General features: G+C 21.0%; 6 protein-coding genes across 6 annotated transcripts; 3 read left to right on the top strand and 3 right to left on the bottom strand.

Annotated features, from left to right (window-relative positions):
- Nucleotides 1-91: 91 nt before the first annotated feature.
- Nucleotides 92-2,527, top strand: PY17X_1313000 (serine/threonine kinase-1, putative; the record flags this gene model as incomplete). Its single annotated transcript, XM_722532.2, has 1 exon — nucleotides 92-2,527. The coding sequence occupies one exon, from the start codon at nucleotides 92-94 to the stop codon at nucleotides 2,525-2,527; it is 2,436 nt and encodes an 811-aa protein (XP_727625.2).
- A 970-nt stretch (nucleotides 2,528-3,497) lies between these two features.
- Nucleotides 3,498-5,324, bottom strand: PY17X_1312900 (mitochondrial ribosomal protein S29 precursor, putative; the record flags this gene model as incomplete). Its single annotated transcript, XM_022957032.1, has 2 exons — nucleotides 3,498-3,544; nucleotides 3,644-5,324. 2 exons carry the CDS (start codon nucleotides 5,322-5,324, stop codon nucleotides 3,498-3,500), a joined length of 1,728 nt encoding a protein of 575 aa, XP_022813516.1.
- Nucleotides 5,325-6,147: 823 nt separating this feature from the next.
- PY17X_1312800 (ATP-dependent RNA helicase MAK5, putative) lies at nucleotides 6,148-8,816 on the bottom strand (the record flags this gene model as incomplete). Its single annotated transcript, XM_022957031.1, has 3 exons — nucleotides 6,148-6,512; nucleotides 6,614-8,544; nucleotides 8,773-8,816. 3 exons carry the CDS (start codon nucleotides 8,814-8,816, stop codon nucleotides 6,148-6,150), a joined length of 2,340 nt encoding a protein of 779 aa, XP_022813515.1.
- A 1,112-nt stretch (nucleotides 8,817-9,928) lies between these two features.
- On the top strand, nucleotides 9,929-13,135 carry PY17X_1312700 (histidine--tRNA ligase, putative; the record flags this gene model as incomplete). Its single annotated transcript, XM_718806.2, has 1 exon — nucleotides 9,929-13,135. One exon carries the CDS (start codon nucleotides 9,929-9,931, stop codon nucleotides 13,133-13,135), a length of 3,207 nt encoding a protein of 1,068 aa, XP_723899.2.
- Nucleotides 13,136-14,127: 992 nt separating this feature from the next.
- On the top strand, nucleotides 14,128-15,330 carry PY17X_1312600 (prolyl hydroxylase-like protein, putative; the record flags this gene model as incomplete). The annotated part of the gene is made up of 1 exon (XM_718807.1): nucleotides 14,128-15,330. One exon carries the CDS (start codon nucleotides 14,128-14,130, stop codon nucleotides 15,328-15,330), a length of 1,203 nt encoding a protein of 400 aa, XP_723900.1.
- A 547-nt stretch (nucleotides 15,331-15,877) lies between these two features.
- PY17X_1312500 (conserved protein, unknown function) lies at nucleotides 15,878-16,435 on the bottom strand (the record flags this gene model as incomplete). The annotated part of the gene is made up of 1 exon (XM_022957030.1): nucleotides 15,878-16,435. One exon carries the CDS (start codon nucleotides 16,433-16,435, stop codon nucleotides 15,878-15,880), a length of 558 nt encoding a protein of 185 aa, XP_022813514.1.
- Nucleotides 16,436-18,879: the final 2,444 nt, after the last annotated feature.

Below are 18,879 nucleotides of genomic sequence, written 5' to 3'. Positions count from 1 at the left end.
GGAGTAGTAGCATTATGTATTATTACCTGACTTGTTCAAGTAGTTATATTTAATTTTGTATATATGTAAAAAAAATATATATACTAATAAAATGAACAAAAATGTATACAATAACGGTATGAATGAAAAATATAAAAATAAATATAGAACATATTACTATAAATATTATACAAATCAAGTAAAAAATAAATACATGGGGTTTTCAAACATATATAGAAACAATAGTCCCAATAAATATTATTACGAGGCATCATGGCGTGATAATAACAATAATAATTATTACTATAGATATAACATGAATGGTAATGGGCATAGGCACCAAATACGAAACAAAAGAAATCGAAGTTATGAAAGCTTAAGCACTTCGAAATATAAAAATAAATATAACAAAAAATATAAAGGATATGGTATAAATGATCATATAATAAGAGGATATAATAAAAATGTACGAAAAAGAAGTTGTTCTTCAACAAAAAAATTATATGATAAAGATCCAAAACATTATAAAGTATATTTAGAGTCAAGATATAATGAAGATTATCGAAATAAATATATAAAAAATTATAATTTATCAAAAAAAAGAACATATTATTCTTATAAAAAAAAATTATTTAGTGATAGGCGATATTATGATACACATTTTGGCCAAGGAAATATATTTTATAATAATGAATATTATTTAATTAATGATAGTAGTACATTAAAAAGAAAAAAAATGTATTATGGAAGTAGTTATAAAACTGAATCAGGAAGTTATAATAATACTGATCTAGAAAAAAAAAATTTGAACAAGAGAAAACTTTATTCAAATAGACGTGAGATATATGCTGGTCATGACAAAAAAATTAGTAGTAAAGATGATTATAATTATAATTATTATTATAAAAAAAAATATGATAGAAATAAAGGAAATAATTATTTATTAAAAAAAAATAGTAGTATTATAACAAATAATAAAGATTCACCAAGAAAAGATTATGGAAAAGTCTATAAGGAATATGATGATTATAAAAATAAAACAGGTAAAAATATGGATTATTATTATTATAATAATAATAAAATAAAAAAAAAAAATAATATATCTTATAATTATAGTAATAATAAAATAAATAGAAAAAGAAGATATATTATTGATAGTAAAAGTGATAATAGTCAAATTAATGGATTTAATAAAGGGCATAGTACATGTGAACAGAGTTTATCTGATTCATCTAGGGATAGTAGTTATTATGATAAAGTGAAAAAAAAAAAAAAAAAATATAAAGAAGCAAAAAATCGAATTAGTAGTGATAATGATAGTAGAAGGGGGATGATTGATGAGTCTCGAGGAAATAGTGATTCATATGAATCAAGTTATGAAAATGATAATAAAACAAAAAAAGGGAATAAAAGATATAGAACAGAAACATCTAAAAGTAGTAGCAGAAATGAAAGTATGCGAAAACAAAAAAAAAAAAAAGTGAATGATAATAATTATTCTGATGATGAAATTGTTCATTTTAGTTGGGAAAAAGGAATGATTTTAAATGATCATTATAAGGTTATGAGAAAAATGGGTGATGGAACATTTGGAAGAGTTTTGTTATGTCAGCATATTGTTAATAAAAAATATTATGCTGTAAAAGTTGTTCGAAACGTAAAAAAATATACAAAATCAGCAAAAATTGAAGCTGATATATTAAAAAAAATTCAAAGCAATGATATAAAAAATAATAATATAGTTAGATATCATGGTAAATTTATGTATCATGATCATATGTGTTTAATATTTGAACCTTTAGGACCATCCCTTTATGAAATAATCACAAAAAATGATTATAATGGTTTTCATATTGAAGATATAAAATTATATTGTATAGAAATTTTAAAAGCATTACATTATTTAAGAAAAATAAAATTAACACACACAGATTTAAAACCTGAAAATATTTTATTAGATGACCCACATTTTGAAAAAAAAATAGTAACTGTTAAAAGAGTTACAGATGGAAAAAAAATTCAAATATATCGATCTAAATCTAAAGGAATAAAAATAATTGATTTTGGATGTGCTACATTTAAAAGTGATTATCATGGATCTATAATTAATACTAGACAATATAGAGCCCCAGAAGTTATATTAAATTTAGGTTGGGATGTATCTAGTGATATGTGGAGTTTTGGTTGTATATTAGCAGAATTATATACTGGTAATTTATTATTTAAAACTCATGAACATTTAGAACATTTAGCACTTATGGAAAATATTATAGAACCTATACCTAAAAAGATGTTATATGAAGCTACAAAAACTAATGGTTATAAATATATAGATAAAAAGAATTTAAGATTAGCTTGGCCTGAAAATGCATCAAGTATAGATTCAATTAAGCATGTCAAAAAATCTCTTCCTTTATATAATATTATTAAACATGATTTATTTTGTGACTTTTTATATAATATATTACGAATTGATCCAACTCGTCGGGCTTCTCCGATTGATTTATTGAAACATGAATTTTTAGAGGGGAATTATGAGGATTTTTAAATTAGCATAATATGAAATTCTTCGTTTATTAAAATATATATGTGTGTGAAAAATAGACCATAAAACTGAATTTTTTTGCAATTTCTTTGGAATTTCTTTGCAACTTCTTTGGAATTTCTTTACAATTTCTTTGCAACTTCTTTACTTTACAACTTTGCAATTTTTTTTTTTTTTTTTTTTTTTTTTTTAATTTGGTTTATTGAGGTCATAAAAAGTCAATTCATCTTATGTTTAAATTTGTCATTTTGCTTTTTTACGTTATTATTTATTTATTTTTACTTAATTAATTTCATTTTTATTTGATTTCCAGCGCTTCATATACAAGCCATTTTTTTGTGGAGCGTTTGTGTTTGGATATAAAAATTCATTCACCCATATATATATACACGCTTATTTATGTTTAAATATATTTTGAAAGTATTATATATATCTATGTATATTCGTATCAGTATATGCATCAATTCTTGAGGGAGATGCAGAGCTAATGAGGGCGAGAATTATGCGTTTGGCATTTCATTTCACTCGCCCGATATTTTATTATTTTGTCTTTTAACATTTTATTATTTTCCCACTTTATTATTTACCCACTTTATTATTTACCCACTTTATTATTTACCCACTTTATTATTTACCCACTTTATTATTTACCCACTTTATTATTTACCCACTTTATTTTATTTTAATTTTTATGGTAACTATTTAAATTATTCACGAGCTTATTTAAAACATTTATAAGTTAAATAAATTTGTTGGTAGCAAATAATATTTTGAAAGAGAAAAAAAAAAAAACAAATCCCTTTCAAATAAAAAAAACAAGGTTACATATGAACGATAAAACTGTAAGCACAAATAAAGAGTGTGCTAAATTAGATTATATGAAAAAAATGTGGAATACAAAAAAATGATAATTCATTTTAAAATGTTTTTTTTTTAGATTAGCATATTTAAATTTGATATGTTTATTTTTGAATTAGTACAAAGTTGTTAGAAGTTTCCTTGCCTGAAAGCCATTTCCTCCTAAAAAATGGGAAAGGGTTAAATATGTGTTTTATTTTTGTAGTTATATATATTGATATGTAGATATTTATGAAAGATAAAAAAAAAGAATAGAATAACCTGTTAACATGTAAAAATATTCCAATTTATTAATGTCAAAATTGTATATAACATTTTGATTGAAAAGATGAGAAACATAATTTTTAAATTCAATAAGAGTAAAATTTCGAAGAGTTTTAGTTTCTTTTTTATTTATTCCAAGAAGATCTGGTCTGAAATTTCTTCTGTTTTCTCTATCCCAACAAGTAGATACTATTTTAACACATCTTTTATATTTTGAAGTATTCCATTGTAATAATAATTTGGGTATAGTAAAATAATAAGTTGGAATATATCCATTATATTTCGTATTTTCAAAATTTATAGATAAATATTCAGAAACACTTAAATTATAATTAAATTGATCAACAGCTATTAAGATAGGGAATTGTGTTTGTTTTTTCAAATGTTCAAATAATATATATACACATAAATTTGAATAAGCAGAATTATTAATACCTATATTTATTAATTCTACTAAATTTTGAGGCATAGGAAATTTATCTAAAATGTTGGGTATTTTGATATTATCTTGATAAAATTTATATAATTTTTGTCTATACATATTTTGTTCTATATCATTTAATTTAGAATAATTATTATCATTAGCTATTTCTTCTTCTATAGTTTTTTTTATAATATCATTATAAATTTTTTTATTGTAAAATAAATGTGTTCCATCTAGACATGTATTATATAAAATATCTTTAAATATTTTTATTTCTTTTAAATATTTTTCATTAACTTTTAATATATTTTCCAGAAATTCTTTACTTAATTCAGGTTGTATATATAAATTTGTGTTACTTCTAACAATAGTGTTTATATCAAATTTATATTTTTTAATATCTGGAATAAAAATAACAATCCAAGAACGGAGTTTAGCCCATAAAACAACAGTGTTTAATATACAACTTTTTCCTGTTCCTCTTTTTCCATCTATTAATATTGATCTACTTTTATATATATTGTTTTTTGATTTATCATATGTTTGTATTTTTTCTTCATCATTATTTATATAAGTAGGATTGGTAACATTTTTTGTATTATCATAATATACATCAACATTTTGATTATTTAAAAAATATTTATCTAAATTATATGATTCTCGTTTATTAGATATTTTATAATTTTGTTCACAAATTCTCAATTCATTTATAATTTCATGTGTCAATTTTCTGTAAAGTATTCCTACACCTTTCAGATGTTCAAAGTTGTGTTTTTGTGGTATCAATGAATTAGATGTATTAACAGATTCTTTTTTTATTTTATTTAAAAATAGATCAAAATTATCATTATCAGTATTGTGCATTAAAATATCTTTTGGTATTTCTCCTGCTAAACCTTCAGGAAAATAAGTATCTAAATATTCTTTTTCAAATAAGAAATATTTATCCACATTTTCAAGATCAAAATCAGAGAACTCTAAATTTTTTATTTTATTATTATGTACATTTATATATATATTTGGATTAAAATAAAAATCGGCTATATTTCTATTTTCTTTATTCACTTTTATATTTAGCAATTCATTATATTTATCTTCTTCATATGGGAATGCTACCAACTCTTTGTTATAGATTTTGAATAAATCATCTTCATGTCGTTTATTTGTTTCTCTATATATTTTGTGAACTTTTGTATTATTTATTACACGGGGTATATTATATTTATTAAATCTACGGGTAATCAAAGTGGCCATTTTTTTGTACTAAGAATGGGTATTGCATTATGAGATACTACCCCCTCCTTTTTTAGGCTCATAAACAGTATTCTTATTTTATTCTTATTTTTGTTATTTTTGTTCTTATTTTTGTTCTTATTTTTTTAAATCAAGTTAAGAAAGGCTCATAAGTGGTAGGTTCAATGACTCACCAAAAAAGAACTACTTTTGTGATACTAAAAAATTTTGCCATAGAGAAAAAAATGACCTAAATTGGTAAAACTAACTAAAATGAATATTTCGATAAAAAAAAATAATTTTATTTTTCTCACCCGACTGTTATATATATAATATATTTTTATTATTTTATATATTAAATTTTTCAAACAATTAAAAAAAATGAAGAAAATAAATTGTGTAAATAATTTGACATATACATGGATAAAATATTATGGATAAAATATTATGGATAAAATATTATGGGTCAAATATTATGAACAATTTTGTGAATATAATTTGATTAGATAGATTATTATTTATATATTTTTATGAAAACAATTTTAATGATGTTACAAATGTGTTTTACTACAACAGCGATATTATATTGCTGTGACAAATCATAGTTGAAAAAAAAAAAAAAAAAAAAATGTGTATATATTAATATGATTAAAAAAATTGGTACCTATATGGGAGAATACAAGATTTGAATTAGAAATGGAAAAAAATAAACAACGAATTATTACAAAAAAAAAATATATATGTATATGTGAAATTAATTTTTTGTGATTCTGAAAGATGATCACATTTTTTTTAAAATATAAATATGGATAAGAATATATAAGGAAAAATGTAAATAAGAGATTTATTCATGGTAGAGTGTATTATATAATTGTTTTTTTAAACGAAATAGATTTTTAAAAATATGTTCATTTGTTTTTTTAGGAAATGGATTATCTGAATCTGAAGTTATATCATCATCATTTGATAATTCTGCATCTTTGGCTAGTTTACTTAAATTAGATTTTTCTTTATTAGTTTTTATTTTATTTTGTAATTGTAATATTTCATTACAATATTCAATTGATTTATTTATTTTTGAAAATTCATTATTTGGTATTGTTTTTACATGTTCATATTCTTTAAGATCTTTTAAATTCAAGCCAATTTTTTTGAGTGAAATATTCCACTTAGATATTTCATCATCTGTGATAAAACAAATACATTCGCCTAAAAAAAAATTATAAATTATTACAAATGTATGAGGTTTGGCAATGTTCATTACATTATTGAAGGGGTTTTTTGTGTAGATATTTTCCGCCTTTTCTTACCTGATTTCAAGTTTCTAGCTGTTCGACCAGATCTATGAATAAAAGTAATGTCTGAAATTGGGCAATTAAGCTGAATAATTAAATCACATTTATTCAAATCTATTCCTCGACTCATAACATCAGTACAAAAAAGAATCGAACTATTATTTGATTCTGTAAATTTGGATACACTTTGAATTCTTTCTTTTAATTTTTGTTTAGAATGTATTGAATATATATTAATTTTTTTAGACAAAGATAAATTTGTTTTATATTTATTAGGTAAAGATGATTCTAAACCTGATTCAAAAAATAAGTATTTAAATATTGTACTAACATCTTTTACTAATTTAATAGTATTCAGAAATATAATAATTTTTTTAATTTTATTTTCTTTATTAGTTGGTAAATCCTTTAAAATATATAATTTTAATAAATAATAAAGTTTATGTAAAATAATTTTTTTTTCACATTTAATTATATTTAGTGTTAAATGGTCAGGTAAAAAGGTTGAATTATTATAATTTATATCATTATTATTAAAAGTTAGAATTTTGTTTTGGTCATGATCTTTTTCATTTGTTAAATCAATTATATATGATTTATTTTTTCTTATGGAAATATAATTTAATAGCTTAGCTAGATTTTCATTATGTAATTGAACTGTTAAACTTAATGTTGCTGATAATAAAAATGTTTGAATAAATTTTTTTTTTTCATCCACACATTTATATAAATGTTTTGAAATAAAATGGATATCATTTATAAAAGATGTTTCAATCATTTTGTCTACTTCATCACAAACAAAATATCTTACATTTTTCATGTTATATAAATAATTAATTTTATCTTCTAATTGTAAAAAATATTTTAATCGACCAGGAGTGCAAATAATAATTTCTGGTTTCTTTGATATTAGTCTTAGTTGTTTATTAATATTTAAGCCTCCTATAATTGTTATAATATATATGTTAATATATTTATTAACATAATTAAAATGATTTAAGATTTGAACAGCTAATTCACGTGTTGGGACTAATACTAGGCATCTAAATTTTTGTCCTGTTTTTTTATTTGTTTTTTTATCTGTTTTTTTATTTGCTTTTTTTTCGCTATTATTTATTTTGTTATTTTTGGTATGAAATTCTTTTAACTTATTTTGTAATATATTGCTTAATATAGGCAAACAAAAGGTTAGCGTTTTTCCTGTTCCCGTTTTTGATACAACAATTATATCTTTTTTTTCATTTATAGAATGTTGCAATGTTTTACTTTGTATTTCTCTAGGACTATAAAAATTATGATCATATAATGATTTGATTATATTATGAGATATATTCAATTCGTTATTTTTATTCCATTTAGAACAATGTATTTTATATTTTATTTCTTTTATATTTTTAAAATTTTCTTCATTTTTTATAATTTGTTCTATATCAAATATTTTTTTCTTTTTTTGTTCAACCTCTTTTATGTTATTTTCTTCGTTACTTTGCTTACTCATATTTTTATCATAATTTTGGGGTTCTACATCATTTTCTTTTTTTCCAGATGAATTTTCACTTTTATTTTTATCTTTATTTATTTTTATTTTTACTTTATTTTTTTTTTTCCCTCGCACTTTTTTTCTTTTTTTTTTTACTTCTATTTTAGTCTTTGTGCGATCCTTATGGTCATCCTCAATCGTCTTAAATGTTTCATTCGGTTTTACAGATTTGCTTGCCTTATCACTGTCACTATCATTATTATTGTTTTTTTTTATGTTTTTTTTTTTTGTTTTTTTTTCCTTCTTTGTAATTGTTTTTTTTGTAACTTTACTGAGTTTATTATTATTTTTTTTCTTTTTCAAATCCCTATTTTTGTTTGTACTATTTTCCACATTGTCTTTGTTTAATATCTTTACATCGCTAGCTTTGGCAACTTCAATGGATACTAACCCTTCTTTACTCAATCTAAAAATAAGAAGATAAATTTATGTAATTATAGAGAAGAATAATTATATAAGGTGTATAACCACAAAGGAAAAATTAGTACAATCATTTGAAAATATAAATTGTTTCAAAATCTTTTATTTCATATAGCTTGGAAATCACATTGGAACCAAATATAATTGCCTATATCCATATAATTTAAATATATGATATTTCTATATCATATAATAGTTGATATTTTTTTATTACCTTTTCAGCAAAGAGGAATCAATTGACACTTTCTTAAAAATCATTTTGTATTTTTATATTTTTATATTTGTATTTTTATATTTTTATATTTTTTTATTTATATTTTTATATTTTTCTATTTGTTCCTTGTTTTTTTTTTTTTCTTTTTTTATATTAAAAAATTGTACGATAAAGAACAAAAAAAATGACTAGTATATTTGTTGTACTAAGAAAAGAAATGATTTAACGAATTTACAAAACAACATGCAAAATATGGACAAAAAAAAAAAAAAAAAAATATTTAGTTATATATGTATACATAATTATATATAATATATGGATATAACACTACTTTGTTTATTTACAAATTATTAGGAAAAATAATATTAAAAAATTGTTAAAAAAAAAAAATAGTAGCAAAAATTCAAGGATACTAATTATAAAATAATGCAGAATAAATATATATAATAATAAGTAATAAAGAATCAATTTTTTGATAAATACTAGTACCTGTATTATGCACTAATATTTTTATTTGTGCCATGAAACCTTTTCATCATCCTTTAATATTATTATTAGTATAATATTTTTTAACTTTATTTTCATAAACATTTTTTTATACTTGATATATAGCTCCCTTTATTCATTTATTTATTTTTTTATTTTTTTACTTTTTCCTTTTATTTACATGGAATTTTGGGAATATTTTTATTTGATTTTTTTTCGATTGCTAATAAATTAAAAAAGTAGCAGGATACATAAAATCTATGAAACATTTTTGCGCCTAATAATTATGTATTAAAAGTATAAGCAATAGTACATTGGATACACTATTATATGTACATATATATATATAACTATTTATCTTAAGTATCTTTTAAAGTTCTCATTTTCCATATTAAAGGATATATAATCTATATTTTAGTACAAATATGTGTAAACATATTTTCTTAGCTTAAATATATGTCGATTCCAAAATCCATGGTGTTGTGGGCAAAAAGCACCAAACTCAAAATAGCAAACTCAAAATAGCAACTTCAGAGTAGCCTATTGATTTATGTTTTATTCAGGGGTCCGCTTATCCATTCATTTATTCAACTGTTAATCTTATTTTTCCAGTTTTAATGCTATTTTTCCTATTTTAATTTTATTTTCCCAATTTTCTGAGGGCGTAGGAATGCGTTATATGCCTCCTTCCAACTTATTATCAGTTTATATAATCAGCAAGCGAAATAAAAATATATATTTTTTTTCCACCTTTTTAAGAAATAATAATATAGTAAAAAAAATGAGTATAAGTGTTTATAAAAATAAAGTATTTAACACAAAGGATGTTATTGAAGTGAGTATTAATAATCGAGTCTTAAAGTTGGAGCCATCCAGTTTTAAGGACTGTTTTTACAAATTAAATGAAAACAGAAAAAGTGTTGAAGATTTGGAAAAAATATATAATGGATATAATATAAGTGAAAAATGGGAAGTAGAAAATGAAAAAATAATAGATTCACAAAAAGAGGAAAATAATGGAATTAGTAATAATGTAAGTCATTTAGAATATGATATGGTTGAATTGAAATGCCTATATTTTTTTTTCCTAATAAATATACTAAGATTTAAAAATACTTTAGATCTAAACTTGATACGAAACGTTTGTAACAGTATTAACAGTATGCAAATTTCAAACACAAATAGTAAAATTGTTTATTTAAAAAATAACAATTCTTTATATAGTGAGATATTAAAAAATTTTTTAATTGAAAATATACAAAAAAGTGGTAAATCAGAATATAATATAAATGATTTTAATACATTTGTAAATAAAAATATTGAAAGAACAAGCTTAATGTTTTTAAATTTTTATAGAATAACTTCGTCCTGTAAATATTTAACATGCTGTTTATGCAATATTTTAGAATTATTTAATATAAATACTGATATATTATTTAAAAATTCATTTAATAACAATATTAATAATAGTAATATCCAATCAATAAACAATTTGATATCAAAAATAAAATGGATGTTACATGATTCTAAAATAGATAAAGACAAAGAAGTTTCTAAAAATTTTAGTCCAAATTTATTATTATTTTTATATACACAAAGTAAATTAGGTGATGATGGAGAATATTTTTTAAATACAATAAATCATAATTTTAAAAATTTTATAGAAAAATCAAATTATGATTCTATAGAGGAAATGAATTCAATTAGTTCTTACATTAATCTTCTTTGTAAAAATTTTAATCATAATTTTAAGGAACATATTAAAAATTTGTTAAGCATAGTTTCCAAAATTTTGCCTTTATATGCTGAAAAAATGTCTAAATTTATATTAACAAATGAATGTATTGATAAGGAACATGATAGTTTAAAGAAACCACCATTTAATAGGATCGGTTTTGCATCTAATATTGATGTAAATAATTCAAAATCGTTTCTAACTGAATTATATGAAACACAATATTTAAAAAGTATCGAAAATCATATTGCAAATATAGATGGCTTATCTGAATTGGAAGGGTTAAAAAAACTTTATATTATATTTAATGATTTGTTAATTTTGTTAACAGATATATGTATACATATGAACATAATGTATGATATAAAATCTTATAATAAAGCATTATCACAGGTTTTGAAAAATAAAAAGGTCTCAAATTGTGTGTATAATATAGGAGCTGGATGTCTTGAGTTTAAAAATTTTCTTTATTCAATTGTTAGTGAAACATATGATACTTCAGAAATAAATAAAGAAAACAAATTATTAATTGATAAACTTTTTTCTATATTACATAAAAATTTTTCAGCATATAAATATAACAAAGAAATATCAGAAATATTAATGCAAAAAAATATAAACTTTAATCTAAAAGTCCCAAAAGGAACAAAAGATTTTACAGGAGAAGATATGCAATTAAGAAATATATTTTTTGATTTTATAAAAAATAAATTTTTAATACATGGAGGGGTCGAAATTGATACACCTGTATTTGAATTAAAAGAAACATTAATTGATAAATATGGAGAAGATTCAAAATTAATATTTGATTTAAAAGATCAAGGAGGCGAAAGTTTATCATTAAGATATGATTTAACGGTTCCATTATATAGATTTTTTAATACTAACAATTTAAATTCACTTAAAAGATTTCATATTGGTAAAGTATATAGAAGAGATGAACCAAGTATGAATAAAGGTCGATTTAGAGAATTTTATCAATGTGATTTTGATATAGTTGGAAAATATGATATAATAAAAGCTGATTTTCATATATTACATATATTTTGGGATATATTAACAAACTTAAAAAATGTAATTGGTAATTTTATTTGCAAAATTAATCATAGAAAAATTTTAGAGTTTATTTTATTATCTTCAAATATACATAAAGATAAAGTAAAAACAGTTTCTAGTAGTATAGATAAATTAGATAAAATAACTTTCCAACAATTTCGAGATGAATTATTAAATGAAAAAGGTATATCTGTTGATTCTGTCGATAAAATTGAGTCATATATTTCTAAAACATTAAGTTTATCTCCATTTTTAGTTATTGAATTTTTAAGAAATGATTTAAATGAATCAAATTTCGATGAAAATTATAAAAAAGATATTAACGATGTTATAAATCATTTAGAGCAAATTTTTGAATTACTTAAACATTTTAATATGTTAAATCAATTTTCTTTTGATTTATCATTAGCTCGAGGTTTAGATTATTATACTGGTATCATATTTGAGTTTGTTCTTCTTTCTGATACGAGTTTAGGTAGTATAGGGGCTGGAGGAAGATATGATTATTTGATTCGAAATAAAAGAAAAGAATATATTCCTTCAGTTGGTGCATCTATAGGAATAGAACGAATCATTACTATTGCTGAAGATGTAGTCAGAAAAAAAATGGCACAACTTGTATGTTCAGAAAATACTACAAATTCTGATAATACACCCAGTAATACAAATGCAAATTCTTCTCCTAATAATATGAATGATAAATCGAAATTGAATTTAAAAGACAACGCAGTTGAAGTACTTATATGTAATACTAATAAGAATGCATTTAAACAAACTATTGAATTGTGTAAAAAATTGTGGGATGAAAATATAGCAACTGAATTTGTATATTTTAATGATCAAAGATTACAAAAGCAATTTAGCTATGCCTTGGAAAAACAAATACCACTTGTTATTATAATAGGAGATGAAATTGAAAGAGGGGTTATAAAATTAAGAGAGCTAACTTTAGATAAATCAAAATCTGTTGGTGATAAGGAAATTAAATTAGCTGACTGTGTTCAGGAAATTAAAAATTATTTTAATTGCAATTTGGCATGGAAGCAAAACATTATGAAAATTTTATTTGGAAAAACCAAATTATGAAAAAATAAAAACTATCCTCATATCGTTTAATAGGCTTTTTAATATATGGGACACAATTAAAAAAAAATTAATAAATTTAAGGGATATGCTCATTTTGATGTGTATATATTTGCAGCGAACTTTTATTTTTGCTTGCTTTATTTTGACGCTTTTTATGTTATCTTTTTATTCGCGTAATTTGAAATCCACAAGTCACATGTTAAACAATTATAATTTATACTGTTTTATTTTTATTCTTTTATTATACATTTTTAAACTTATGACTTTGCATAAGTTATCGACACATGTATTATTATTTACATGCCGCATAAGTATATATATATATATATATATATATATATATATATATATAATATATAATATATATAATATGAACTTTGGAATTTTTAAGAAAACAGTTAATCCAAATTTTTATTGATTTAAAAAATGGTATAAATATTTTGAAAAAAAAATATTTGTGAAAAAAAAAAAATATTTAATGGAAAATATGATAACCCTACGAAGAATATATAAAATAATTATTTATAAGCACTAAAAATATTATTTTATATACATATATTTATGTTTATATTATTTATTTAATTTTCATAAATAAATATGTATTTTTTATATTATTAAACAAAGGAGTAAGTAGGTTATTATAATAATTTTTTTTGATTTACCTCGAAATATGCTGTCTATAGGTTTATTATTAAATTTGAAAAAATAAAATAAATAACGTTTGGAATTATGTAATGAATGGATAATGAAGAACATAACTAAAAATGTTATCAATTAAAAAAAAATGTTATCAATTAAAAAAAATGTTATCAATTAAAAAAAATGTTATGCACACTAGCACAAGGCTTCGAATATTTTTAGATAAGATTTAAAAATTATGAATAAGCTTCAAAAGGGTAGAGTTTTGTAGTTTGTTATATTTTTTCTTTTTTCTCTTTACTTTTTCTTTTCTTTCCCATTATTTTATATGTTCACATTTATTACAGCCATATATGGAGGTCGAATGGGATGAAGGAATTTTAAACCAATTTTATAATTATCTATATGAATGTTTTGATTATGAAAAATGCTTAGAATTAGAAAATTCGATAAGACTTGAGATGGGAACAGAACTCAAAATGCATAAAGAATGTGGATCGTGTCATGATGGAAAATGTGATATAAATATAAGTTCATATAAATTTAAAAAAGATGATAATGATTTATTAGGAGAAATTATAGATAATGAAAAGAGTGAAGAAAATATAAAAAAGTCACTAAATAATATAGCTGAAAAAGCATACACAATTTACAATAATATATTAGCTAAAGAAGGATTAAAAAATGGAAATAGAAATGAAGAAAATCAAATAGATATAGAAACAGACTATTTTTTAAGAACATATATATTAAAAACAGTTTTTAATAAATATATAATTGGAAAAGTAAAAAAAAGAATAAAAGAAATACATTGTAAAAGTACAAAAGATATTATATCATTAGCAAACCCATTAAATATAAAAGAACATGATTTAAATAAAATTCAATCAGAAACGATTGGAAATTTAATGAATTTTAATGTAAGTATACAACTAAATTTTATGGGCAAATATATGAAGCTTATATATGATGAACTTATATTTATTGAATATAATAATCAGTTTAATGAGTTTAATAGTGAATATAAAAATATAAGAACTGATTTTTATTGTTGGGCATACATAACTAGTTTGGATAGAGAAAAACAACAAGGTTTATATAAATTATTAAAAGAGTTATCATTAATTCCATATGAATTAAATAAAAAAGCAAATTTATCATTACAAATATGCACATTATTTCGATTCTTATATTTTTCACCAAATAAATCTTTTTTAAAAAAACATGCAGAAGGTGGGCATGGGGATATGGATAATGGTCAAAAGGTTACATGTTTATACATTCCATATGTACATCCAGATGATGATGTAACTATAAAAGTGTATAAAACTGAAAATGAATTTGTAAGAAAACAAGAGGAGAAGAATAAAGTTAATAATATAAATCAATCAGTTAATGTTAAGGATAGTCTAATTCAAATTATAAAACCACAAAGTGATTCTCTCATTTTTTTGCAAACAAGAAATACATCATATGAAATTTCTAAAACAAGACATAAATTTTTCATAGTGAATTTGTCCATTTATGGGCCTGTATCATTAGACAGAAATATGTGAATGGTTAAAATATGAATGTGGAAAAAATGTGCACACATAATTTAATAATAATTAAAAAATATAGCCCATTTTAGGGATATAGTCTATTACAGTTAATATTTTTTATAATATTTTTTATGATATTTTTTATGGTATTTTTTATGATATTTTTTATGGTATTTTTTATGATATTTTTTATGGTATTTTTTATGATATTTTTTATGATATTTTTTATGGTATTTTTTTACGCTTGATTAATTTTATCAATGTAGTGAATTAGCTTAGAGCGAGTTTACTACACTGTGTTTCGTTGTAAAAAGGGAAGTTTTTTCTTTTTCTTTTTTTTATTTTTGCCATTTTGAGGGCCACTTATTTGATATACTAACACTTTAATTAAATTATTTTTTAATTTTTTTATTATAATGAGAAATAACAATTTTGATGAGTTTTGACAAAAAAAACGAAAAAAATAAAGCTTAAATGTTATAAAACAAAATGGAGTAAAGTATAATAATTACACGAATTAAATTACATTATACTAGTATTTTTATACACATAAATTAACTTGTCATATGGTTCTTTTTTTCTTTCTAATTTTTTTTCTTTTATTAACATAGAATTCCCAATACATGCCTGCATTCCTTTTCTTAATCCCTAACTTCCCAATAATTTTGTAGTATTGTTTTTTTCTAATAGTTTTAAGCCAACTAAAGAGTAGGGTTTTTTGTTTCGTTTTATTGTGTGATATATCATTAGGGCTGTCCTCACTTTGTATATTTGAAAATTTTCGATTTATATAATTACTATTTTTATATTTACATAATGGATGAATTATATTGTTATTATAAGTGGGATTAATCGTATTATGGTTAAACTCGAAAGATATATTATTACTGTTGTTATTATTGTTGTTATATATTAACAAATTACTGAATGGTGTGAATATAATTTGCTCACGAAATAAATTATATCCATTTTTTGGATTTTGATTGACATCCTTTTTAAAAGCAAATATTTTATTAATATCTGTATTTTTGTTCATCAGTTTTATGAATGTAAATTTCTTTTGATGATTATTCCTATAGATTTCTCGAATCAAAGGAAATGTGTTTATTTTTTCAAGCATTTTAAAAAAAAAGAAAAAATAAAGGAATATTTGAAAATTCAGTAAACTTTTATTACATTGTGTATACCCCCCAAAAATATTTTTAAAGGAATAAATAAATATTTATGCTTTATTACAAATAAAAAAACGAAAGAATGAGGTAGTATTTTTAAAGGAAACGAAGCATATTTACATATTGAGTATATAAAAATATTGTCCTTTAGGTATTATGATATATACATATATATAATATATACATATATAAATATATACAAATATATAATATATTATTTATTTAAAAAGAATTGTGCCCTACAATAATGCACATTATAATTTAAACTTCCTTTTTAAAAGATATAAAATATGTATTTTATTATTGGCGAAATTTATTGAAAGTTCAAAAAATAAAATATAGTTAATTTAATAGGATAGGAAAATTATTTGTGTTATTTCATTCAATCTTTATATAAACAAATTTATTTCATTATATTATTTTTTGGAATAAGACAATGAGTACATTATTATATTTCAATATTTTTTTTCTATAACTGTAAGTTAATTCTTTAATTATATGTTTGTTTGTATAAGATATTATATAGGCGTTGTGTATATAATTCGTGGGTAAATAAACTGAATATAATTATGTCATAAAAAATGAGAATATTATTTAAGATATGTTTATCATATTATATATTTTAATGAATTTGAAAAATGGACTTAATAAAAATTAACACCAAAATATAAAGCATATGCAGACAAATTCATATTCATATAAATAACTACACTCAGCAAGCTAAACTTGTGAACCTTAAACTTATAGAAATTATTGCATATTAAGGAATTATACATATATATAATATATTATTATGGGAAAAGGAAGTATATTTAAAATATTCCCATTATCAGTAATATATATGATTAAATTTGCTCACAAAATAATGTGCTTGTTTTTCATATAGTCTTTAGCTATTATTAAGTAAAAGAAGAAAAAGCATCGTTTTTTTTAAATTGATTGTTTAAAATATATAATTATTTGCTAAATATATTTTGCATGATTCGCGAAAAGTAGCACAAAAAATGTGTGATTAAAACCTTATGAATTTTACCAATTTGATGAATTTTCGCGGATTTATATACAATAACATGTTTGTCGTAACTAAAATAAGAGACTGAAAAAAAAAAAAAACAGTTAAAGAGACGTAAACATTTCTTATTAATCGTTTGATATATTTTAATTATTAAGTGCAATATGGTGGGATTAATTTATAATTTTTTTAGTTAAATTAAATATATTTATAATTTATTTTTGTCTTGCACATTTAATGGAAAAAAATATATAAATAGCAAGTTAAGATTTTCTCATTTTTAAAAAAGTTTTATGTATACATGTCATAATATTTATTAATTTTTGTCAATTATAAAATTAAATCAAATATATAAATATATTTTAAATGAAAAAATAGACATGATTTAATGTTATTTCCAAAATAAAAAGGTATTAAAAATAAATTTATACTGATTGTCTCCAAAGGAATAAAGAATTAAACAAAAAAATAAAATATAAATAAATAACATACATAAATTATAAACAAAAAATATATACGATTTTTATTTCAAAATATTTGGAAATTTTCTTAATAATTAAGCTTCATAACACGAAGGAAAAAATAGAATAAACTTATTTGTAAAGACCCCCAAAACTTATAACGTTGAATTAATATAACCCTTACTATAACCTGATATTATTTTTAAAATGGTAACATTTAAATATATATATATTTATAAATATATGTAAAATATTTTATATGCATGTAAATATAATAATTTAAGCCTTATAGTTTTATATATTATGTAAAGATATTTTTTACATATTTTCCAAAAGCTCATCCCAATTGTATATAGAATTTACATATAATATTTATCGTATAACTTTTGCGGTGTTATACAAACATAAAAAAATTCATAAATATACATATATATTATATACCATATATATTATATACTATATATATATTATATAAATACATTTAATAAATTATTTTACATATATACTAAGGCACCAAAAAAAGAAAAAAAATGCCTTCAGAAGGAGACTGTAAGTTTAAGTAATTTATAGTTATGTGATTTTTCGCCAGGGCCTTTTTTGACTAAGATGCGCATATAATATTATATATACATATACATATATATATTACATTTTTTTGTTTATACTTTATTATGTGCACATCTTATATTCAATTTGAGTACAAATTATCCGATGACTCTCTATAAAAAAAAAAAAAATATGTATTTTTTTATGGCATTACGAGGGTGGGACCACTTATACACTATCTGATTAATAAGCGTTTAAATAATATTATTATTATTGTTATTATTATTTACATGTATAATTATATTAAATATATAGATAAGTAAACAAAAAAAAAAAATTATGATTAAAATAGTTAATAATTTTATAATTTTCC

This window comes from Plasmodium yoelii, assembly GCF_900002385.2.
Source record: "Plasmodium yoelii strain 17X genome assembly, chromosome: 13".
NCBI lineage: Eukaryota > Apicomplexa > Aconoidasida > Haemosporida > Plasmodiidae > Plasmodium > Plasmodium yoelii.
This window is presented reverse-complemented; position numbering and strand designations above follow the sequence as displayed.